This window comes from Gordionus sp. m RMFG-2023, chromosome 2, assembly GCF_954871325.1.
Source record: "Gordionus sp. m RMFG-2023 chromosome 2, tfGorSpeb1-WG-v2, whole genome shotgun sequence".
In the NCBI taxonomy this organism is placed as follows: domain Eukaryota; kingdom Metazoa; phylum Nematomorpha; class Gordioida; order Chordodea; family Parachordodidae; genus Gordionus; species Gordionus sp. m RMFG-2023.
Window position 1 is genome coordinate 54,233,022 of NC_088776.1, and position 26,251 is coordinate 54,259,272.

Below are 26,251 nucleotides of genomic sequence, written 5' to 3' on the forward strand. Positions count from 1 at the left end.
TGCGAATCTACAGAAATTTACAGGCAAATAGATGGATATTGCAATAATCTCAAAAATCCTCTCATGGGAACCGCTAGCAGTCCAGTGCAGAGATTTATAGATTCCGATTTTGGAGACGGTTTTATTAATAAATATTTAGAAAAAAATATATATTTTAAGATACACAAAAATATTTTATAAGGATGTAACTGTAATTAATAATATTTATAGGCATAGCCCGGATTTTGCCAAAGATGATGGGGAAACATTATTTAAGCCTCTTTCGTTGGATTGCAAATTATTAAAATACCCCCCTCCCCCCTATTATTTCAATTACAACCATTTTTTTAAAATTGTTATTTTTCTTTTTAAATTATTGTTGTTTAATGAGATATCGTTACATTTTGTTTTTGATGAGAGGGAAGTGGGATGAGTGTTATGGAAATCTTTTATTATAGCTTAAAGCTATATTTTATGAAAAAGTGAATTAGGGTAAAATAATTCTTTTCTCTTCTTTGTTAAGTCTATATGAATATTATACGATTTCGAGATGGTGTGTCCTTTCCGTGACAAGTTAGTATAAAAATAATAGAAAAGATTATACGAACAAGATTTTTTTTTAATATACAACTATAAAAACAGAACCTTTACCAGAAAATAGACCAAATGTTTTACAAAATATATCATTTAATAGAAGTAGTTTTTTTTTATAAATTTTATTTATTATATTTTTTTTACTCACCGATTACCTTGCTTCTCTGTGATAGAAAATTTAATTTAAATTGTTTTTTAGATTATTTATAATAGAAAAAAAATGAAAATTTAAATTAAAAAAAATTAAATTTCTTAATTAAAATATAAATGGATTTTCTTTTTTACTAAAATATAAATCAAATCTTTTGTTAATACTTATGATGGCTAGGGCTACTTTAGACATATGATATGAAAACTTTTTTCAAAATTTCTACATTTTTCTTTATAAAAAAAATAATAAATAATGCTTTGTAAATATTGTATAGTATAAAACAAAAAAATCTTATTTTCTACGAAATTTGGCGCTACTGCCCAGCCCGCATCCCTCCCCGTCTGCACGGTCTTGTTTATAATAGACCAGTCTACATAAGAATGTTTCTTACTTGTCTATTACACCAGAGATTATTCTTTTGGATGTTAAATTAGGTAAAAGTAAAATATTTATTTTGCAATTAAAAAATCAATGGGAACTAGATTATAGATTAATAAATCAAAGAAAAAAAGTTAATAATTTAATGCTTTAAAAGATTAAGCTGATTTTTATAAACCGTTATCACCTAAAATTTCACGCAAATTAAAAAAATTAGTTTAAAATAAAAATATGAAAATCCATATTTAACACTCCTCCCACCCTGAATAGGCAACGAGGAGAGCAGGGGTGATCCCGGCCTCTACTAAATTAAAAAAAAATAATATGGAAATGATATTTAATAGTTCCGAAACGCCATATGTAAAAAAATAATAATAATAATAAATAAAACTAAATCTGAAGCGTCCTATGCCAAAAAAAACAACTTATCAAAAAACTAATAAAACACTCCTCCCCCCTAAAGTTGATCAATAAAAATAATCATATATATAAGTAGGTGATTGTGATTATTTGGAGGATTTTCTTTCCTTTCTGTGCCTTGTTTAGTGAGTATTTGATATAAGCTATTTCCAATGGTAGTTTTTGTGATACCCCTTTTCCGTCGAGGAGATTTCTTACTGGTGCGTAGCCAAACTTTTACTCCTATATTTATTTTTTAGGGCTCGTTGTCGCTGTTTCGGGTGGATGTCGAGTAGGCGATCTAAAAGGTTTCGCAATTGGCGGCCTAAGAATACTATGGTTGGAGCCATTTAGTTGTGTTTGGTATTGTTGTAATTATGCAAAAAATTTATTATTTGTTCATGTATTGTAAACAGTATTCATATCTTGTATCGCGTTTTTGAAGGTTCGTATGAATCTTTAAGACATTCCATTGCTTTGTAGCATGTAGGGGGCGGTGGTAATATGTTTAAGACGGTTGTAATCGCAGAAATCGGAAATTTGCTGGTAAATTGAGGGCCTTGTCGGAAACCAGGGTAACCAGAAACCCTGCATATTTAAATATATTTATTAAGGCCTTAATGACATTTGTTGACGAAATCGATGGAAGGCATATAACGTCGGTCATTTTGGAAAAGGAATCGTTGACAATTAACCATGATTTATGAACTAAGCCCCCCCCCCCCGCTTATTTTTTGAGCGACTTTCCTTGCATTTGGCCACGGGGAGTCTTTTATACGAGGGGTATTCTCCTTGAACATAATAAAGTGTAAGCATAATTCGTAAATGGAATGTATATCTTTATTGATGGAGGGCCACCATATATAAGCACTGGTTGATTCTTTCATTTGAATTATACTGGCGTGACCTCTATGTAGTTCGGTTACAACCTCCGTTTGTAGTGCTTGGGGTATTATTATGCACGTATTTCTAAATAAAATGGTATTTTCTACGTGAGTTCGTGTTTTTGTCGTTGATAAGGCAACAAATTAATATTTGTTATTTTATTCGGCCATTCTGTGGAATATTTTAGGATTTGGGATAGGATTGTATGAATTAATTAACGTTTTATCACTTGTAATTCTTTAGGCGCAAAATTTTTTTATATCAGCAATCGAAAATATTTTATACTGTAATAAATAGATTTTGTATTAAAAAATAATATTTTTAGAAATGTCTTATATTGTTTTAATTATTTATATGCTAGTTTATTTTGTATGCATAATATAATAAATGATAAAATATGAAATTCAGAATAATTATTTTGAGTTAGCAAATTTTTAAAAAGTATAATATATTAATAAAACCCGGCCGCCCCCCAATTAAACACATTACCAGCGTCCCTATATGCCACAAAGCAATTGAATGTAAAAATTTATGCGAACCTTCAAAAACGCGATACAATGTATCAATCCAATTATAATACATGAACAAATAACAAATTTCTTGCATAATTAGAATACCAAACACAACACAACTAAAATTGCTAAACCATAGTATTCTTTGGCCACCAACTGCCAAACCCCTTAAATCGCCTAATCAAACGACATCTACCCGAAACAGCGACAACGAGTTCTATAAAATGTATGCAGGGGTAAATTTGGGTACACAGCCATAAGAAATCTCCATGATTGAAAAAGGGTATCACAAAAGCTACCATTCTAAATAGCTTATATCATATACGCACTAAACAAGAACTGTAGATCTTCCACGATAAGCAAATCAGGGAATGAAAATCCCCCAAAAATAATCACAATTTACTTATTATATATATTTCCATATTTTTTATCAACATATACTCCGCCCCTCCCCGTTGCCTATTTAGGGTGGGAGTAGTGTTGTGTTAGTTTTATTTTTATAGTTTAGTTATTTATTTATTTTTTTGGCATAGGGCATTTCAGAGTTAGTTTTATTTTGGTAGTTTAGTTATATATTTTTTATTTAACATAGGGCGTTTCGGAACTCTTAAATAACATATCTACAGAGTCGAGTCTGGGATCACCCCTCCCCAATGCCTATTTAGGATGGGAGGAGTATTGAATATGGATTTTCATATTTTATTTTAAACTAGTTTTTTTTGTCCCACTTTTGTTTAGCCTTAAATTCACATAAATTAAAAATAGTTTTACTTAGGTCCCTCTTCTGTTTGATTTAATTACACTAAAAGTAAAACATATGATTTTTGTGTTTTAATTTACTCAAGAGTTTTTCATACTTTTGAATTCCTTAGTAAAGTGTTCAATTAGATATTTAGGTCCCGGAGATCGTCCTAAATTCGAAGGTATAATTTGAGTTCCGAAAAGTATGGGGAGGGGGTGGTTGGTTTTATCCCCAATTATGTAAGATAAAACTTACACAACCTACTTTCGAAAAATTTTTTTTTACTTTGCGCCAATTTTAATTTATAACTGCGCCTTTTATTTTTTTAATAAAAGGGACTAATTTTTATGTTTACGATCCTAGATTTTTTGGTTTATAATCTTATATTTTTTTGGTAATATACCTTTTGTGATTTATAAATTTATAGCAAATTAATTTGTTTTACCTAATAAAATTTTAATAAAGTTTCTGTCGGTTTAATATAATTATGGACCATACCTGACCCCATGGACTGATTAGCAAAGTATCTTCAACTATACTACCAGTTATTTACTATTTTATTTTTTTACAGGAATAAATGATTTGAGAAGGAGCAAAGATAACGAAGAATTACCTAATCCTAGAATCGTTAGCACGACCATACTGCACACAGAAACTGTAAATCACAATGATTTGACTCATCTTATGATGGTTTTCGGACAATTTATGGATCACGAATTTGCCCTGGGTTCCAGTCCTACTGGTTTAAATCATTGATGTTTTTTTCAATAAACTCTTTTAATAAAAATGGGATGGAAAGTTCTTACAAATATTTATTTTTATATATTCTTGCATATTATATAAAATCTTACTTTTTAAACACTTTTTAACAAAGGATTTATTTCTTAATTTTTTTGGAATTAATTAATTCTTATCACGATTAAGGGTTTGATTTGGGAGATATCAAATGTTGCGATAAAGAGAGACAAAGAGCTAAATCCCGTAAAGAACAACATTTTCAATGTATGCCCATTTACATTCCCGAGGACGATTATTTTTATAGCAAATACAACAGCACATGCATGGAATTGGTCAGGTCAACACCTGCCATCAGTACAAAGTGCCATTTAGGTAGAGTAAAATTATTTTTTTTATCAATGGGTTTGCCATAATTTCCACCTCCCAAAATTGAATAAGTTCCTTCTTAGTTCAGTTTATGTTATTAATTTTTTGTTTAAATAATTACAAATTTATAATGGAGGTCAGTAATGAGCCAGTTTTTTTAGCCCAACCGGGCGTTGGCGAGTTTTATCAAATATTTTAAAACATTGGACGAGTAAGCGGGAGGATTAAAAAAAATTTTTAAACAATGGACGGGTAAACTTTATAAAATATTTTTTCGGTATTTATTAAAAATCATATTTTTCTATTTCTTGATACTGCAAGTTTTATAAGTTGAAGTAAAAAATACATTTAAATAAAATTAACCAAGAACCCAAACCTACTATTTAAATCATTTTAAAACATTAGGCCGGCAAGCAAGTTAAATCTAAAACCATGGGCAAGAAGGGCTTTGGGTTAAAACCGGCCCAATTGTAGACCTCTAATTTGTATGTTTTATTTGACTAATTTTTAGAAACGTCTATGTCTATTTATAAGTTCCTAGATCAAAATAAAATATTTGAAAAAGTTCATTACATTTCCTATATTGTAATTTATCAAAAATATATTATAAATTCGGGTTCTTGTTTATAGGGCCTAGGCAAACCAACAACGAAATAACTTCATTCATAGACGGTTCACCGGTGTATGGATCTAATGCTGATATTCAAAAATATTTGCGCGAATTTCAAGGAGGTATTTATTGATATAATATATTTATTATGTTAAATCTTTATAATAGCAAAATTGTGAAAAGAAATTATTCATGATTCATTTTACGTTTATTATTTATTTTTGTATTTAAAATAATATTAATATGGAAAAAAAATTTCTTACCAATGTATTAATATTTGAATATATGATGATTTGAAATTTTTATACAATTATATCTTTCTTAGGTAGAATGAAAACCCAACAAAATCCCTTAAATTTAAAACTGAAACCACTGCTACCCATCAGCCCTAAAGCTACATCGGAAGCCTGCGCTAACATCGTAGGGAGATACAAATGTTTTGGAGCTGGTATTATATATATTATACTATATAATTATATACACGGTACTCATTAATTAGTACTTATCAATTTTATCATTCTTTTATGGGCGAGTTGATATACTTTTATAGATATATTTTTAATACCCTTTCGAAAATAATATATATATTAGGCGATAAAAGAACGAATGAAAATTCTCTTCTTATGAGTGTTCACACAATTTTTATGAGAGAACACAATAGAATAGCCGAATCACTGGAGAATATGAATCCTCACTGGAATGACGAAAAAATGTAAGTGTTTAAGTGACTTAGGCTATCTAAAATTAATCATTTTTTTTATTGAATTATTGTTGATATAATTTTAATAAGCCATTTTATTAAATCAATTATTAAATAATTTGAATTTTTTAAATATAAATATGATTATAAGAATCGCAAAAAAAATATAAACCCAATTCTGATATATTTTGCATCAATTTTAATTATTGGAAATTAATAAATCAATAATTATATAGCTACCAAGAGGCACGTAAAATAGTAGGAGCTCTAATTCAACACATAACATATAATGAGTTTTTACCGATAGTAATTGGCCAGAAAAATGTAAATAAAAACAATTTAACATTGAAGAGCGAAGGATATAGCCATGATTATGACGAAAATTTAGATGCCACCGTTGATCAAGGATTTATAACCGCCGCTTTTAGATTCGGTCATAGTCTCATCAAGTTATTCTTTATTAATATACAGTTTTTAGATATTAAGCACAATTAAATGAAATAATGTCTTAATGGTATTTTAATTTATTCGCGATCAATGTATTCATTTAATATTAAAATTTCCTAAAATTACCAAGTAATAAACATAATGCAAAAAATCTATAATTATTTTTAAAGTAAGGACATGTTCAAGATGAAAAAACTCCAATTGTCTTACACGATTCTCAAGCTAAAAAATGATTTTTTTCACCCCCAGCATATCTACAGGGTTAAGCAAAATTTCCCCCAACATGGTTTTCATCAAAGTTTGATATTGGATGGAGGAATAGATCAACTCGTGAGAGGACTCATTCATCAACCCGCTCAAATAATGGATAATAACATAGCGGACGATGTCAAAAATCATTTATTTAGACTGGATCACGAAAAATTCGGTAATTAATAAAACATATATTTTAAATTTAAAAATGATAAGCGTAAACCCTTTATAGATAAAAAAAATAGCCCTATGAGTGATGTATAATGTATACACAAATTTTCGATCATTATAAAAATGTTATAAAGTGTGATGTCATGCAAGATATATTTTCCTATACTATATTCCATTTATTTTAAGGTATGGATTTGATGGTCTTGAACATAATTCGCGCGAGGGAACATGGGGTACCTGGATATAATGCCTGGCGTAAATGGTGCGGATTACTCAAATTTGAAACTTGGGATCAAATGAAGCCTTATTTTATGAACGATGTTGTTCGTAATATGGAGAAAGTTTACAAGTAAAAAAAAACTATGCTCTTTCTTTTTCGAATATTTCTTTTTAATTTTTTTCTTTAAAAAATAACATTTATGTTTTTATAAAGATTTTATTTGAAAATTTTTTTAGGCATCCAGACGATATTGATTTATTCCCTGCTGGTATTTCGGAAAATTCCGACAACGGTGCATTGTTAGGTCCCACCTTTTCCTGCATACTTTCCCGCCAATTTAATAAATTCAAACATGGCGATCGCTTTTGGTACGAAAATGCAAACCAACCAGGGCTCATAAATCATGCCTTTAAATTTGGTTTATATAAATATAATATCTCAGATTTTATTTCTAATCTTTAAAATTAATGACAATTTAATTATAATTTAAATGGAAAAAGGAGAAATAAGCTACTTTAAATTTGAAAAATAAAATGGTGGTCTAAATCATAATTTCGAATATAAGAAAATTTACTAATTTTTTAAAATTCAAAAATAAAAGGTATGTAATGTTAATAAATTTTTTAAATTATAATGAGAAATGGGCAGTTTTATTAATAAACTGGTAAGGATGGTATTTAAAATAGATGGGAAGTAAAAAAAAATAATTTGGTAGAAATAATAAGTTTCAAAACTTTCAATAAATTTTAAAGGAAGATTTTGGTCACGTTTTATCATTTTGTAAAGTTTCCAATAAGAGGTTAAAAAAATGAATCCCTTTCGCGCCCGGAATATTTCCCATGAACAAAAAATACTTGTACTTTGATATAATAAAATAATGATTTTGACAGGTTAATGATAAAATACGAAATAATAAATATTGTTTTATAAATCAATATCTCTAAATACCAACCATTAGTTTCTTTAGATATAAAAATTAATTGATTAAAAATTTTGATGACAAATGATCTCGCTGGGCGCGAAAAGGTTAAGGCCCAGCATCAACTATTATATAACTTCTACATTTTTTTAAGGGCATTAAATAGAGCAGGAAAAATAGTATGAAATGATATTATAACAAAAGTATAAAAATAAATGGGAAAGTAAAATGGCCACTTTTACAGAAACATGGTGATTTTCCTCGTAATATAATGTAACTCATATTCTCTGAGTTAGAAAAAAAGGAACATAAGCCCACTAACATAAAAAGTTATTATGTAATTTTTGATAGTTAATTGCTTATTAGTATAGGCTAAAAACATTTTTGAACTAGGACACCCTATTTTAACTTGTTTTAAGTATTTGGCGGTATTGTTACTTTTCGTATTTTATTCTTGTTTTTATTTGTTTAAGTTTTTCTTTCTTTTGTATTTATTTCGTTTTTTTTAAACAAATTTTATCTTTTGCTTTTTAAGCTATTTAGTAATAAGTCGCCCTAGTACATAGCAATATTTATTTTCATTTCGATATGGTATAATAAGGCCTTAAAAAAAGTTCACAAAAATAAATGAAAAATATAGATCAGCTTAAGCAAATTAGAAAGGCTACTTTGAGTAGACTCATATGTGACAACTCCGATACCATCAACGTAATTCAAGCCAATCCATTCAAACAATCCAATCATAAGTTATTTTTATTTATTAAAAAATTTATGATGGTATAGGGAAACCTATTTTTAATATACTATATATATTTATAAATTTTACACGCTAGCATTTCCTATGTTAACGTTTTTATATAGTTTAATGTTTTAATTATACTTTTTACCAGAATTAGTATATAAATCATATAATTTATAATACCTTAAACGAAAAAAATATAAATCTTAATATTTATTTACAATTTAGCAATAGTATCATTAGGTGTAAGGATATCCCCCAAGTTGATTTGAACTTTTGGAAAGACACGTGAAATTCATTTTTATTATTAGATACAAAATTATTTAATTATCATAGATATATAATAAATTATTTACATATAATAAATATATATTTAACAATAGGATTACAATATTTAAAAAGAGTGTTTTATAGTATGAAAATCAATAAATAATATTATATACTTGTATTACTATCTGTATAAAAAAAATATAATTGTATTTTAAAAAGGAGATATTTTTATTATATAAAGTTTCGATTATCAATCATGTTACGGTCAAGTGTTCATGTCAAAATTCTAAAAGTTATATAAAGAGTTTTTAAGGTTTTATTCTTTCCAAAATCTAAAATCTATGGATGACATATGTCGGCATTGTTTATAGGGATTACTTCTATGTATATTATTTTTTTAAACGAAAATAAATATAAATATATATATTTTTTAAAAAAAATTATAGTATATTTCTCAAATAGTATTGTTGAACTGCTCGATTTGAACAAATTTTTTAAAACGGATAACTCGATATTTTATTAAGAAAAATATTACTCAAACTTGAAAGGCTTTGGTCGTAGCTATCACAAAGGTTTGGACATCTATTAACACAAATTTTGAGGTTTAAGAAATATTTTTTCTAACTAAAATATTAAGTTAGGTCGTTTTTTAAAATGGGTTCAAATCTAGTCGATTTAACAGCAGCACCATTCTCAAATATGAATAGTTTAAAGCAATGATAAATTTCAAGTTTAGAGATTCTGGAACATCTTATACTAATTAAATATAATTCGATCTTTATTATAAAAGGTTGTAATACACTAAAAAATTAATTAAATCTCATTTTTTTACAGGTTATTTGATGAGAGGAAAACGTTTTCTGGAATTCGGAAAATCCTATCCGAGTTATCGCAGACAACTTTGCTAAGCGACACCTTTCTTATTTCCTGCAATTGTTCTTTTCATTAATTAATTATGGAAAATATATATTTTAACAAAAAATAATTAACACGAATAACCATAAATCTTATAATTAATGACACGCCATTTTATAACTTCGCCGCATGAGAATTAGATTATTCTATATCCACTATTTTTTTTTATAATTATATCATTGCCAATATATGAAAACATAAAACAATATAAACTTAATTTTTTAAAATTTCTCTCTTGTAAACTAACAAAAAGTGGAGATGGAATAATCTAATTCTCAGGCGACGATTCGTGAAAAAACAAACAATATTTATAATCGAAAATGTTTATAATTGGCAATAGCAGTGTCATCACTAGCCTCAGTTTAGGAGGTGGGAGAGTGGATACTATTTTAAAAAAGTCTCCAAAATTAGCAAAAAAGATAAAAGGAAATTAAATTTTATCTAAAATGGTGAAAAGGCCAAAAAATTAAGGAAAATTCTATCTAAAATTTTGAAAATCCGCCTTGCACTAAGGTCGTTACAACGATATACGTAATTAGTAATATGTTGTGCCAAATTTATAAAGTAAGTAATTTATAAATGATAGGAATATGTTTCCGTCAAAATTAGATTTTCCAAAAAAAGCGATAAGTAAAGTGATATAAAGTTAAAGAAATCAATAAAATTATTCAAGGCGCGTTTTTTGCTCAAAATATATATTCCTCTTAAAAAATATGTATCCTATAAATTTTTAGACAATTCGGTCGTGAGTTTTTGATTTATTGTTGATTTAAACACTAAAATTACAAGGATTAACTGAAATATTGATCAGAAAATACGTAACTTAATATAAGTATATACTTTAACTTATGTAAAATATAATAATTTGAAAAAGCAATAAGGCAGTGTCCTAAGTCGGCTTAATACTTAACAGCCGGCTATTTAATAGTTTAGTCGTCTTTTAAGGCTATATAGACAAAAAAAAACGAGAATAAAATTATAATTAAAATAAACCAAATAAGGGTGTCCTCGATCAAATACTTTTTAGCCTATACTAATAATGAATTAAGTATCCAAATTAAGCCGACTTACACGGTCTAAAACCTTATTTTGGATATAGGATTAATCCTTTTCTTTAAAAATAAAACCTGTCGTGAAGGCGTGGTTAATAATTCCAGAGATATTAGAATTTTCATACCAAAATCTGTCACCGTATTTAAATCGATTAAATTGGTGGCCCACTATACAAGCAAACGTTGGACCTAAGAGTCCTTGAGAGGGGTTATTCCCAAGTCTTTGAGGGGAAAATTCACTGACCCCTCCTATAAATAAATCTATATCCTCGGGGTGGCTAGAATAAAAAAAATTTTCTTAATTATTATACTTAGATTTAACATGATAAATCATCTAAAATTAGAAAATAACAAGGAACCTGTAAATAGAGGAAAGTCTATGAAACACGATAGCAGGAAACATTCCTATCATATCTGTCCATTTTTCGAAACGGGGCATACCACAAAATTCTCTCCAAGTATTATAAGAAGGAACTCCATGTTCCCTGCCTCGCAACAAATTTATTGAAATCAAATCCATACCTTTTTTTTTTTTTTAATTTAATCAATATTTAGTGCCGATTCGATAATTTGCCTATAAGTCTAATAATAACTTAATTACGATATCTAAAATCCAAATCGGCTCGTAGGTTTTTTAATATAAAAAAAAGTAATTTTAAGGTAGCTAGCTATTTCTGTTTTTTGAAATTTCAACATCATTATTCTATTAGAAGATGGGACTTTCTAACTCCCAAAATTAACTTACAAAGGAAATGAGCTAATTACAAAATAAAGAAAATCTAATAAAGTTCTAAAATTTTTTGGTCGGCCCAAAATTTTAAATAAATTCTATTATCAAGCCAGACCCGGACTTTTTTATATATATTATATATCATTTTGCAGAATGACATTTTTTTTTTATAAATTATTTCAAAGTGAAATTGAAAATATGGGCATTAAATGAACACTAAAGATTCTAATTATATAAGTTTCTTGTAAGGGTCAGTTAGTTAGAGTTGGTCATGTGGTACGCAAGCGTACATTTCTATTTCAAGTTTTTTTTTATAAAAATATTTTTCAAAGCTAATTTTTAAATTATAAATAGCGAATTTCATGACAAATCAAACAAAAAAAACACCATTCTCAACCCTACCCCCTCAGATTTTTCTAAATATTTTAAAGTGTTTGTATATCTGATAATTGAGGAGAATCAGAATGTTAGCTACAAGCTCCAAAATAAATATTTGATATTAATCAATAATTGTATTATAAGTCCTATCAAATATTTTATGTTTAATATTCAAAAAAATAGTAATTTATGTTCTGGGGGGGGGCTTGGTTTATTTATTTGATGAATGACTTCTCCTCATAAAAATAACTTAAAAAAAATACAAATCAATTTTTGATTATAATATATTGAATACAAAATTTAATTTATATATATTATAAATTCAATAATTTTGACAATATGAAAATGGTTCAACTTTAATTTAATTTTCTCTAAGTGGCCAAAAAGCATGAAACTTCTGATTCCGGGAATGGGTTTGAAATCTTTTACATGTGCATAATTAATTCCAGTGATATTTGCTTTATAAAAATTAAATGAATCTAAGGTGTTTAATATTTTCACATGGACACTGAAAGTCTCTTTCTGCTATCCATTTGTTGCCACGACCTATTACGAAAAAAATGTCAATCCACTTTGATTCCAATTTCAAATTCACATGGCTTAGATTAAATTTAAATTTTTTTTGATAAATTTCATAATTTTGATTTTATGAAAACCAATCATATTAGAATAAAAAAAAAATTGGTCTTAAAATTTCTAATTTATTAAAGCTAACTTTTGTAAATTTAAAATTAGAATATAATTATATATGATAGCATAAAATTAGTATTATCTTTGATTGGTTCTCTCTTTTAACCTTTATTGATATAAAACAATTTTTTTTTTAATCGGAATTATGAAATTTTCGAATTATTTAAAAAATAGTCTCGAAATAATATTTGAATTGGATAAAACACTCTTTTCCTTTTTTTTCAATCCTTGCCATGGATTCAGTCGTAAGGCCCAAGAATTTGGTAAAACAGCTTTAAATAAGAGACCTGGACCTGAGTAGAAAATTTTTTTAAATACCCAGTCGAGCCGCCAAAAACTTTTTTAATAAATACCCGGGCCGAGCTGAATATTTTAAATTTCCATTTTTATCTATAAAAATTAAAAATAAATTGAGAAAATTTTCAGGATATTTATTTTTGTTAAAAAAAATGTGATAACTCTGCATTAACAGTTAACGCGAATTGGCGGCGAAGTATAGAAAATATGATGTATATATAATAATTTTACATTAATTTTTATATATTTCAAAACGAATTAGCGCTAACTGTGAATGATGGGTATAACCTCTAAAAAAAATGATTCACAAACCAAATGGTTCTGAAGGAAGTCGGAAAAGATGATCCCTAACGTCTTCTACTATGTGATGATCCATCATTTGCGAATTTTGTTTATAAATTCCCCTGAATATAGGATCCAACCCACTCGGGAACCTTGATCCATACGTATGCTCAGGTTGGAAAAAGTCGTTTTGCAGTCTAATTGGGCGATATCTTGTATAGTCCTCTAACATCGAGATGCTCGGACTTTATTTATTTTATTTTTTTTAAAGTGAAATCTGTCAATAATTATAATGCCTTCATAGAATTGTCTGATATTTATACGGTTAGGCAATGTATTTTAAAAATACTGGAATAAATTTTCTGCTAAAATAAAATTTTTTCAAATTTAAAAAAAAACGCGCTAAATAAATTATTTAAAGTTGGAGAATAGGAAAATAATTAAATGAATAAATTTTTAAATATGTAGGGTCTGCTGATTATATCAATTGTATTTCGAAGTTAAAATACCTATAAAGAGTTTTACTTATAAACAAAGTGACTCCTACCCCCCCCCCCTCACAGCTCCACTCCTAGCACGGTTTAAAAATATCAAACCCCACCTCTCTCCTCCAGAAAAAATAGTTCCTTTGTTTTATTTTTCATCTTCCTTTAAAACACCCCCCCCCCTCCCTCTCCCAAAAGATAAACGAATTGCATAAAATTAGTGCTGTAAAGAACGTCGATTAAATTTGAAGAAAATGATAAGTAATTTTTTTTTTAAAAATAGCCCTTCTTAGAACTCCCTTTTAAAAAGCCTAGCGATGAGCCTGATGGTACTTTTTTTAAAAAAAATATATATATTCAAGATTTCTATTTCTGATTTTTTCGAATCCCTAATAACCCCTCCCTAGTGATAACGTGGATATGATTCTTTTTAGAAAATTAAATTCATAAGAATTATAAAGTATAATAATATAAAAAGGGAAATAATTACTTTATCAAGCTATGCCCAAATCTAAAAGCAGCTGTGACAAACCCATGATCTACAGTCGCGTCCACTTCTTGATTGTAACTATGAAAGTGGCCAGTCCTCTGTAGATTTAGTCCAAATCTTCTCATGTTAGTTTCTCCAATTATTATAGGCAAAAATTCATTATAGGTAATATGTTGAATTTCAGCGGCTAAGATTCTTCTACTCTCTTGATAACTTATAATATTTATTAAAATGTACAGATACAAACACATAGTTAAAAGATTAACCCCCCTCAGCACCAGAACTAGCTAAGAAAAAACAATAATTTTCTAAGTAAACTGACTTTATGATTATCAGAGACCTGCAGAGGTACCGTTTTCACAGCTCGGGATATTTTTTAAAAAAATTTTTCAGCTAGCCGGCACAAGGTTTATATCCGGCCAGGCCTGGATTTTTTTAAAATATATTATATTTATTTTTAATTTTTATAGCTAATAATGGCGATTTAAATATCTGGTTTTAAAATATACGACCCGGCCTGGGTATTTAAAAAAAAAATAGATTTCGTCCGCCAACCCCGTGTATATTTAAAAAAATTTATATATACCCGGCAGTTTCTGATGCTTATAATTAAAGTATACATTGATTCTGTGAAAATATATATAAATCGAAACTTTTGCAGGAACATGCAGAAAATTATATAATGGGAATCCTGAAACCTTCCCCGTCAGTTCCGGAACATTTCCAAAAATGATTTGAAAAGTATATTTAATTTTTATAATTAAAGATTTTCTTTAGTTCCCCCGTTAATAGCCAAAAGATTTCACATATCATTTTTATTAATTTCACGAAACTTTCTCCAAAAAATACACCAAGGATATTGATTATCATTAAATAAAATTTATAAGTAAACTGTATTTATTAGGTTTTGCTATTTCAGCGGCTAATAAAGTTGATGTATCCCCACCCCCTAGACCGCCCATTATGGGAGAGAGATGCTACAGAAAAATTGCTATCCCATGCAAGAGATAAGCCACTGAACGAAGAAATAAACAAGATTCGGTCTGATCTTTTATTGTTGAAAAATTTTCAAAGGGTTGAATCAGAGGTGTATGTATGATATCATACACATCTTTCTTACGAGGGTGGTTTCCTTAAATATTTGCAGTGCAAATAATGATGTCCTTTGATATCAAGGTTGGCTGTTGACCAGTTCATCTTATTTAGTCTGAATATTTATTTTAGATTCTAGGCTTAAGCAAATTGCTGTACCAGAGTTCCTCGTTTATTGGCATAAGGCCTAGATTAGAGCTAGGTATTACATCCAATCATTCATACTCAGTGTGAGAGTTAAAAATAATTTGATGAAGGTTTTCTCTAGAGATCCTCATGCTAAAAAGTAATCAATGACGTTACTTACTATAGTTTCATCCCAATCTTTTAGTTAGTTGACCGTTCCATAACTTTAGAAATTCGAGCACTGTTTTTATATGAATCTCAACCTGGATGAGAAGATCTTCGTATTTAAAAATATGTGATGAGCGAGCAATATTCGAGAAGAAAAAAAAGGTTTGGGCATGAAAGATATCTAAAATAGATTGTAAGGTATTTATTTAATATAAGAAATCTTTAAGAAAATCTTGAAGTTCTGATCAATCCCCCCCCCTCCCTCGATCCAAGATCAGTTCATTTATTCAGTAAGGATGTATTTTGGAAGTGTTGTCCAGAGAAGAGATTTCACATTTGGAATAACTATTATTTTAATGCAAAGATGTTCTATTTTTGGTTCCTGGAATTTTATGAAGGAATTTTAAATTAATGAATATATTTTATTTTAATCTTATAACTTAGGATAAAATTTCGACTCTTTGGCGTTTTAATATTAATCAATAAATTAGATTTCTAGTAAGGGTTTTATGAGGACCCGACCAGACCATGACTATAGAAAGAGAGAAAGATTGGTATCTTTACATAAGTCCTGTTTAATTCCACGTATACATCTAGCATCTATTTATCTTTTCTAACGTAAAGGCCATGTCCTAGTATTGACTTATTTTCTTTGCTCTTGTTTCCTAAAAGGCCTGAATATCGTATTTCGTTTTTTTTTTAAATAATAGATTCTGACATGATCTGGTTATATTTTTAATGCTTAAAGCATCACCATTCAGAATGGCTATTTAGAATTTTAAAAGAAAAAATAAGGTTCAGGACATAAAAAATATGGCTTTAATTTTGATTATAAACTAAAAAAAATAAAACATTTTTAATAGAATTCATAACCCCCCACCCTTAGACCGCTATTTATTTTTCAGGTTTTATTATTTTTATTTTTTTTGATGATCTAATGCCGAACTAACGAAAAACATCTGTTAAAATAAAGATTCCCACATGTAAATTTGTTTTGAAAAAAGATTATAATATCACAACTTCTATTATGATAACAAGTATGAAATACGGTACCCCATTTTGGTTTGTTTTAAATGTAAAGTAGTGGAATTGTTATTTTTTATTATTTTTTTCTCGATTTTTCGTTTTATTCATTTTCTTTTCTCTTTTACTTTTGGGCTGCTTAATCAAGGCTATCAGCCAGCTATTTATTAATAAGCTGAACCAGAACACGACCTTAGTACTTTTAATTTTAGTTTTTTATTTGATGAAAACATAATAAAACAGTTTTTTTATATTCTGATTTAGGTTATTTAAAATTCTAGAAATGATAGTTTCGATTATTAGATTTGACGTAGTGATCTCGTGTTCCGGTTCAGTTAATAAGAAATGAGGAGAAAATTTTAAACATTGTAAAATAAACGAATGAAACACAAGAATTTATAAATTGCAAATTATCTAAATTTTGTTCTTAGAACCTATTCGGTTTTCTAGAAATATAAAGAAGTCACGTGTCCCTTTCTCTTAAATTTGACTAGGATGCGGAATCAGATATGGTTACGGTTACAAACCTTGTTTTAAATTCAAAAATTTGTCATCTTAAAGTATGAAGCAAATGGTTCACTTCAACCTCAACACTGCGGTAACCAAAATGAGAAAAAAAAATTTCTTTTAAAAATGATTAAAATTATTTTTTCTCTATTACTAAATCAAATCAAAAAAAGCTTATATTTATATTTTTAAAGAAATAAATGTAATACATTTTTTCATCGTTCCAATGAGGATTCACCAATAGTAATCCATTCGCAATCCTGTTATGTTCTCGAACAAATAAAGTGTGAATTGCTATCAAAATTGTGTTTTCATTAACTCTCTCATCGCCTATGATTAAATAATTTTTGTATTAATAAAATAATAAAATATATTTTTTAACTAACCAGAAGCAAAACATCTGTATGAAGTGTTTCGTTTATCTTCGCATTGTTTTGAAAATGATATTTCAGAAACGGGTAATAAATGCTTCAATTTAGGGTGTCGGGGATTAGGTTGTGTTAACATCAATCCTTTTTTATAAAAATGCCAATTATATAATTATAATATGAGCCTAGTCAGGCGATAAGTGTAAAGATAGCCCTCGGCAATAAGTAAAAAAACTTACAAACTTAAATGTATGTAGGATAGGTATTTCATACATGTTAGTGTCAAAGTTTAGAAACAAAATAGTTCTGGATCTAATTTTTTAAATCGTTCAGGTTCTGGAGGTTTCTAAATTTGACGCGATTCCAAGGATTCTAGGTTTCCGGTATGGGCTTCCAATTACAAACTCTGGTTGGAATACATTTCTGGCAAAATCCGATTTTTTTTGTTAAATTTAGAAAAGAAATGAGCTATAAAATGATGAAAATCTATAGGTAATTATATGAACTGTCCACTTGCTAAACAATGACCAAGATTTATTAGAATGCGATCAGACCATTTATATTTTTAATATATATTAATGCGATAACGTGGTAAGTCCTATCTACTATATAATATAACCCCCCACCCGAAGGATGGAACCATTGGCTTTAGAAAACATATTTGCTGGATACGATCTCAGAACTAGATACGCTCATTGAACCAACTAGGCCACAGAACCTACGAGAAAACATATGGTTAGTATTTAAAGATAAAATTATAATGCTATTTAATATTTTAATAAAATATACTTAAAAATCAATTAACATTCTACGCTAAATATCATTACCCCAAATTCTATTTTTAGAATGATTTATTTTTAAATTCCAAAAATCTAATTTTGCCCAGATACATCTGATTATTTTTATCGTGTGAGTAAGTCATCTTTAAATAATATAATGGCGCCAGCAATATTAATATATATAAATGTAATATATTTACTTTAAATTACCTTTTTAAACTTAATGCTTGTCATTTTTAAATTATTCGCCCTATTTTAAAATGTTTAGAAAAATAAAAAAAAGCAAGTGAATTTATTTATCTTTTTTTAGACATTCGTTTAAAAGGAACTCGACTGGGAACAAAATAAATTCTTTAAACTATAAGAGAAGTTTACAGTCAGCATATTCGATATATATATATATACAAATAACATAAACCTAAAGGGATTCCCCTAATTGGTTGATTCCCAACTATATCAGGTAATAATATCTAGTAATTAAGTTTAATGGAATTTCTGATTTCCACTTAAATTAAGTTCACAAAAGATAAATTTTTATGGGATTAATATTAATAATTCAAACCTTTATCAAATGTTCTCAAAGAATATGAAATTTCTTTGGATGAGCCGTAGATAGGGGAGGCATCTATGAAAGAAGTGATTTCATTATTTTGTTCTCTACTACCTATAGATTATAAAAATTAATTTTTTATGTTATTTTTTTTAAAAAAAAACATATAAATATTATTATTAGCCTTTGGATATTATAATAACATATTATGTATGTATGTGATCTTCATCGGTTCTAATTTTTTAAGCCCGGCCTGAACCAAATTTTTTAAAAAATAATTTGTTCTGTCCGTCCTGACCTGAATGAAAATCCTGACCCGAAAAAATTAATTGTCCTCCCAGCCCGCCGAATTTATTTAAATATAGAAAAATTTAATATATTTTTTGATTGCAAAAAAAATATTCTACAAATAAAAAAATATTAACGTCTAGTTTCTTGCAAGAATAAAATTTATCAATTTATTTGACAATATGTAATGATGTCATATTTAAGCCCGATCGGCCTGGCCCTAATTTTTTTAAAAAATATTAGGCCCGACCTAGCTCGAACCGAAATTATTTTTGGTTCGAGGCGGACCGGGCTCAGGTATGAGCTGAGTCGGGATTTGCAGAACTACAATGTACTTACCTAAATGACAATCTCGAGAGATCACAGGAAATGATCTCACTACCTCCATGCATTTAAGATTAAATTTTTCGTAAAAGTTATCAGACGCATTAATTTTTAAGGCAAAGCAAAGCGGATTTTTGTCGTTATCCGTTATATCCTCGTCTGATCTTTTGCAGCATTTTAATTTTCCGTATTTAAAACCTTTCATTCAATAATATATATTTATCGAAATAATTTTTTTAAAATGTTATATTACCAGTGGGGCTGGAAGCCAAAGCAAATTCATGATCCAGTAGCTGACCGAAGGTCATAACCATATTTGTTATAAAAAAATTCTCTCTGGGAGTCTTAGGCAATACCTCACTTATCATCCTAGGATTTGGAAGTTCGCCACCAACTCTATTTAACCTCGGAGAGCTTAACCCTAAAAATTTAAGAATAATCGATACCATGACACTAATATTTAAATATGTTTGTAAATTATATACCACTTACAAAAACTATGACAAATATTGTAGGGCTTTGTTTAAAAAATAATAGTTTATTATTACAAAACATTTAGTTTTCATTATTTATTTATTTTTTTAAAAAAAGAGACTAATGTAAAACCATCTCCATAATCAGCCGGGATAAATCTTTGAGCTGGATAATTAGCCATTCCTCTGAAGGGATATTTCAAATTATTGCAATATCCATCTATTTCCCTGTAATATGGGTCACAACTTGGAGTTTTTTCTTTATCATCTTCCCTTCTTAATCGGTTTTCGTAAGGGCATTCAAAACTCATCATTGTTCCATTCAGATCCAACGACTTGATCATATTTAAAATTTCGTTATTACTAAAATTTCCTTTAGCCCTTGTTAAAGTGTATGTAAGTTTATATTGAATTTTTTTTAAAAAAACAATAGCAAATGATTAAAATATAAAATATTTTAATAATTGAATTTGAGAATTGCCACCTTATTGTGTATTACAATTGTTATTAATCCTGGGGAATAAAAAATTTTTAAGAGGCGAGTCATTGCTCATACCATGAAAGACTTCATCACTGAATTAAAAAATTGTGACAGTGGGATCGCGATCCTGAATCAAAACTTTAAATCCCGTTTTGAGTAAACGCGATAAGGCTCTAAGCGACGTGTCGAGTATAGCAGCTATATCAGAGATTACAGCGATTAGGCGTTTATCGTCATTTTTTTCAGCACCTCTTATAATTGCTTTTTATAATTAATTAATTTGGTCTTTTACTCATCATGATGAAGAAATGTGGCTTTGCGGTTACTAGAAGCGAAACCTAAAAAAAGAAATCTTACTAGTAGAATCTTAAGTTCATTTTTTAAAAAAAAATCCTTTCTCTTTAATCACATCTATGTTGATTTACCAAAAAAAAAATAGAATTAGAATACAATCCATATTAGAGATATGCATATCCCTAAAACTAGTCTGCTAAACCGGAGAGCTAGAAAAAAAAATTACGAATAGAGCAAGACGAAATGTCATATAAAAAATTTTAAACTTACAATTGAGTTTAAAAAATAAGTTAAATGGTCAAATTGATTTTTATTTGGGCTAAAACGAGGATATCAAAATTTATATTTTTTAAAAATATGATGGTTATTTTTTATTCACAATTTTTTTTTACCGTCTAGGTCGGGACGGGTAATTAATATAAAAATTTCGCCAGGGCGGGTTCGAACAGGGCGATCTCTAATTCGTAATTTAATATAAAATCTTATATTTTACACTTCTCAAAGTGGATAAGTAATTTAAATATCAAATTTAACTTTTCACACTTAGTTGAACATTAGTTTATAGATATAACAATTATATATAAATTTTTAATGATTTATTTTCAAAAAAAATATCAATTATTTTTTGATATAAAAAACGTAAGAAGTTAAAATTAAATAGTTAAAATAACTTAATCATATCTCTGATCCTTGTGGCAGCGAATACTGAAACAAAGCCCATCTTGATTTTCATGTAAGATTTACTTCTTGGTATTAATACATCATTTATTTGGTCTAAAATTTTATATAATAAATGGGATAATATTAAAATGTTCTTAATTAAAATTTTTGAAAACAGTTTGTTAGATATTTCATTTATAAAAAATTTTAAAGGAAAATATTATGCCCTTATTCGACTTTTAAACCATGGAACTCCTATAAAAATATATTAATATTAAAGCGCGCAATTATTTTGTAAAGTTACTAATAAATTAAGTTTTTTAAATAATTTTTAATAACTTTAAAAAAAAGTGTCTTCTAAAACCTTATAGAATAATTGTCTTTAAAGTAGTATACATCAACCAAAGCAAGTAATTTCTTAAAAGACTTATATTATGTAGGTCAACAAAATAATTAAAATATATATATAGACATTTGATATTTTTTATACACAATAAATTGGCATTAGGAAAATCGAGTTTTAAATGATTTAAGAATAAAATACATTTAAAAATTTAATATTTTACGATTTAATATTCTAGTAAGAAATTTTGGATTACACCCGCATTTATATTTTTAAAAAAAATATACCTTTAAACAAAGCAGACTTTAATTCCACTTGGCTCATAGCTTCAACCCTCTCCATAGCTTCACCCATAGCCTTTTCCAACTGATCTCTACCTATCACTAATGTTTGGGATAGATTTTCTTCCCCTTGAGCATTAATAATTCCATGTCGACTTGCAATCAGGAATACTTGGGATAAATACATCGTGATTCTGAGTTTTATAAGCATGAATTTCATCATTTGAAAATTTAAAATCAAATTCGTTTTAAATGAGAAAAAAAACAATGTTTATTCGTAATATTTTCAAAATTAAATGATGAATAGAGATTTTAACTATTCCACTTCCTAACTTGATTTTGTTTACACAATTCTTAACATAAATTGCCTTGTTTCTTTATTATAAGTTTTTCCTGATTTTCGATAAATATGACCCGTTTTTTGGAGGGAGCATCATTATTAATTTTTCTTTTTTAATTTAAAATTTTTTTTTTTTAAAAATAGGCCTTGTTTACAAATGTTTCAAGTTATTAGTTATACGGGATGAGGAAATATAACTACAATTTACTACCGATTTATTTTCTTGAAAACTTTTTAAAATTGAATTTTTTAAGATTAAAAATATATAAATCCTAGTATAAATAGCAAAGTTGTTAAAATATACTTTTTAAATGGATCTAGATACAGATACAGATACATCGTCTAAAAATTTATCTAGATACAGATACAGCTTCTAAAAAGTTAACTAGATATAAATACAATTTAAAATGTATCTAGATACAGATACCATTTAAAATGTATCTAAATACAGATACATTTTTTATTATACTCTTAGATAAGGTTTGAATAAACCTAAATTAGGATTCTATTGTGAAAATTCATGAAATGATCTAAAAAATTTATTGACTCGATATCACATTTATCAAAATATAACTAAAATAATGATTTTTAGATATTAATATAATATATGATTAATATAAATAATTATTATATGTCATTAATAAAATAATATAATATATGATTAAATGATTATAATTTATAAATAATTATTAGATTTCAGTAATAAAATATTTTCAAAATTTTGGTCATTAAGACATCCTCGTTTATCTGTAAAGACATTTTTAGCTATACTAAAAAGTCTTTCAACAGGGGCGCTGGAAGGGATTATAGTGTTATTTTTAATGAATAACATTTTTATATCAGGATATTGTTAAAAATACTAAAATCTATCTCGGCATTCATTTTTGAAAAAATATTTAAAATTTGTTGATTATCAGAATTTAAATCATTAACGAAAAAATCGGATATTAAATTATTGGTTTTTTTACACAGGTTTATTATTCTGATATTCCAAAATCCCGAGCAGTAGTATAAAGATCTGATATAGATATTGGTGCAACTGTTTCTTCATCTTCCAGATCATCTATGGATTCACTAATATTTTCAATTGGCTTGAAAACTCTATCATAAATAAGTAATATTATGTTTATATTTATAATAAATTAAACCTAACAGACTTAATAAAGTTTTTGGCATTATTAGTAATGCTCTTTGAGATTTTATTTTGTATGCAATAATCCTTTGCTATATCTTGTAAATTTTTTGCTATTTTATCATATGTATGATTACCAGTCATTCTTTTACAAGCCAACGCTACATTTTTTCTTTCCAAACTTGTTGGATCTATATAGTGTGCAGTGACTCCTATGTATAAACTAAAAATTAACATTTCTGTTTGTAATTAAATTATTATACAAATTTAAATATTAGCTATACCGGCGATAGGCAATCCAACAATCTGCTGTTGTACATATTAACAATGGTTCTATTAGACTTTTAATAATTTCTTTTTTTTCATTCTCCCATCTTTGGGAGATTCTAGCAACCACTGTCGGCAAATTATATTTTTTTGTAGAGCTAATGTTTTGATCATTTTTATAAATGAAGGATTTTCAACAATTGAAAATGGCTGAATGCTATCTATAATAAAATCAGTTATTAAATCATCTAAAGTGGTTTGTAAATATAATTTTTTTTCCCAAAGTCTGAGGTCTCTTGGAAAAAAAATCAATGGACGATGAGCCTAGTCCAATATTTTCTTTAATAGGTTTTTTCTCCTTCCCCTTTTTTATTTGAAGAGTGTTTGATGTTTTCTCTTAAAATTTAAAATTGTAAACATTTATTTAGTATCTATACCCTTAAATGTTTTACAATGTTGCAAGTTGAGGTAATGCTAACTGAAATTTGCATATTTTTTGGTAGACATGGCAAACATTTTACTAACAGAGATTTGTTTTCTTTATTTTGAGATATTCTTTTAAAATATGGTCTATAAATTGGCCATGGAAAAATGTCGTCATTTTCGTCATCAATATTAATCTTAAAAATTAATATAATAAAATAGAATAAAATAAAATAAAATACCAATTCCATTGCAATTAAAAATGGCTAAATTCCTTGAGATGGATTGTAATATCAGAATTTGTTTGTTATTGATAACTCGGACATAATATTTAATTAATATTTATATATTCTTTTTTATATATAAGTTTTAATATTTTACATATATATATATATATATTTTTTTAATATATATATTAATATTAAGTTATATGCTCATATGAAATAAAATAAATTTTACATTCAAGTATTTTTATTTATAATATAAAAAAGCGTTAAATAGAAGTATATCAAAATAAAAAGTATTTAAAAACAGATACAGATACTTCTAAAATAATATCTAGATACAGATACTTTAATCAAAAATCTATCTAGATAAAGATACCACATTTTTATATCTAGATACTTTAACAACTCTGATAAATAGTATTCCTTCTTTTCAAAATTCGAATAAAATTTCTTCCCCATTAATCCTACATCAATTCCAACAATAATCTCTTTAACACTCAAATCCTTTTCAATTAAATCAAACGACATTTATGTACTGCTCTGCTTCTTTTTTTCATTATTAAGTGGTTACCATTTTTTCAGAGTTATAAAAGTGATCCCAGATGTCCATAGGTGGAGTTAGGATTTTCCTAAGGGGGGACTGATAAATTTCTGTATATTTAATTATAAACATAAATGCTTATAATATTTTTTTAAATTTTTTCTTTTGGTGCTTGTGGGAGGGGGAGGGGGTTATCTTATAACTTGTTTGTATCTGTATCTTTTAATATAAGCTATCAAGAGAGTATTATTCAACATATTAGCTACAATAAATTTTAATAATTAGAAAATCTAACATAAGAAGTGAAAAGAATGAAGGATGATATACCTGCGAGTAAGTAAAAATATATTTTATTATTATTAACTATATTATAACTCTTTCTTTTTCTTTTCTTAAGGTATATATATATTTTCTAAAAATATAAATTAGAATATATATAAAAACAAAAAGTAAGGTTACGAAAAATAAAAAGTAATATAAGTTGAATTACAAAAATAAAAAGTTAAATTGAAAAGATAACTTTGAATTCATAAAAAGTAATACAAGTTGAATTACAAAAATAAAATGTTAAATTTGAATTCACAATTTGAATTCACAACAAGAAGATTTGGATTAAATTTACTGAAGACTGGCACCTCTCATAGTTGTAGCCAAGATGTGGGCGTGACTGTAGATACTAATTAGTCGTTCAACATTAGCACTTAAGTGAGAGCAGTGCAGTATTAAATAAGAAAAATCATTAATAATATTCATTTTAGTATTTTTAGATATAAAATATTCGCCTAGAGGATTTTCAATAGTTTTATTATTTATTTCAAAAAAATCATCTATAGTAGATGGCGTTTTTGATCTGGCTAGGGTATCCTGGTTTGATATAATAATATTTAACGCCACCATAAGCCTAACGAGTTGTTATTTGTTTTCAATCAAATGAATATATAGCGAATTCAAATTGAAACTAGGGTGTACAATAGCAGCCATGTTTAACATCCAAATAATAATTATAATAATTTTAAAATAATATCATTAAATAGATGTGACTGATAACAGAATGTTAATATTAATTATTTACTGTAATTTTTAATTTCATAATATAATTCTTAGATTATATTTTATGACGATTTCAAACAAACAATGTTTGAACTGGGCGAGAAAATAAACTTTAACATAAAC

The 26,251-nt window shown here is 27.3% G+C and overlaps 1 protein-coding gene across 1 annotated transcript; it reads right to left on the reverse strand.

The window, feature by feature from the left end:
• Positions 1 to 9,900: 9,900 nt before the first annotated feature.
• Positions 9,901 to 22,335, reverse strand: LOC135924469 (chorion peroxidase-like). The gene is made up of 14 exons (XM_065459525.1): positions 22,155 to 22,335; positions 21,536 to 21,638; positions 20,710 to 20,821; positions 20,223 to 20,424; positions 19,870 to 20,037; positions 19,632 to 19,814; positions 19,017 to 19,118; positions 17,694 to 17,819; positions 17,517 to 17,637; positions 14,392 to 14,604; positions 13,447 to 13,661; positions 11,399 to 11,561; positions 11,115 to 11,317; positions 9,901 to 10,010 (listed from the first exon to the last, which is right to left on the reverse strand). The coding sequence occupies exons 1-14, from the start codon at positions 22,333 to 22,335 to the stop codon at positions 9,901 to 9,903; spliced, it is 2,202 nt and encodes a 733-aa protein (XP_065315597.1).
• Positions 22,336 to 26,251: the final 3,916 nt, after the last annotated feature.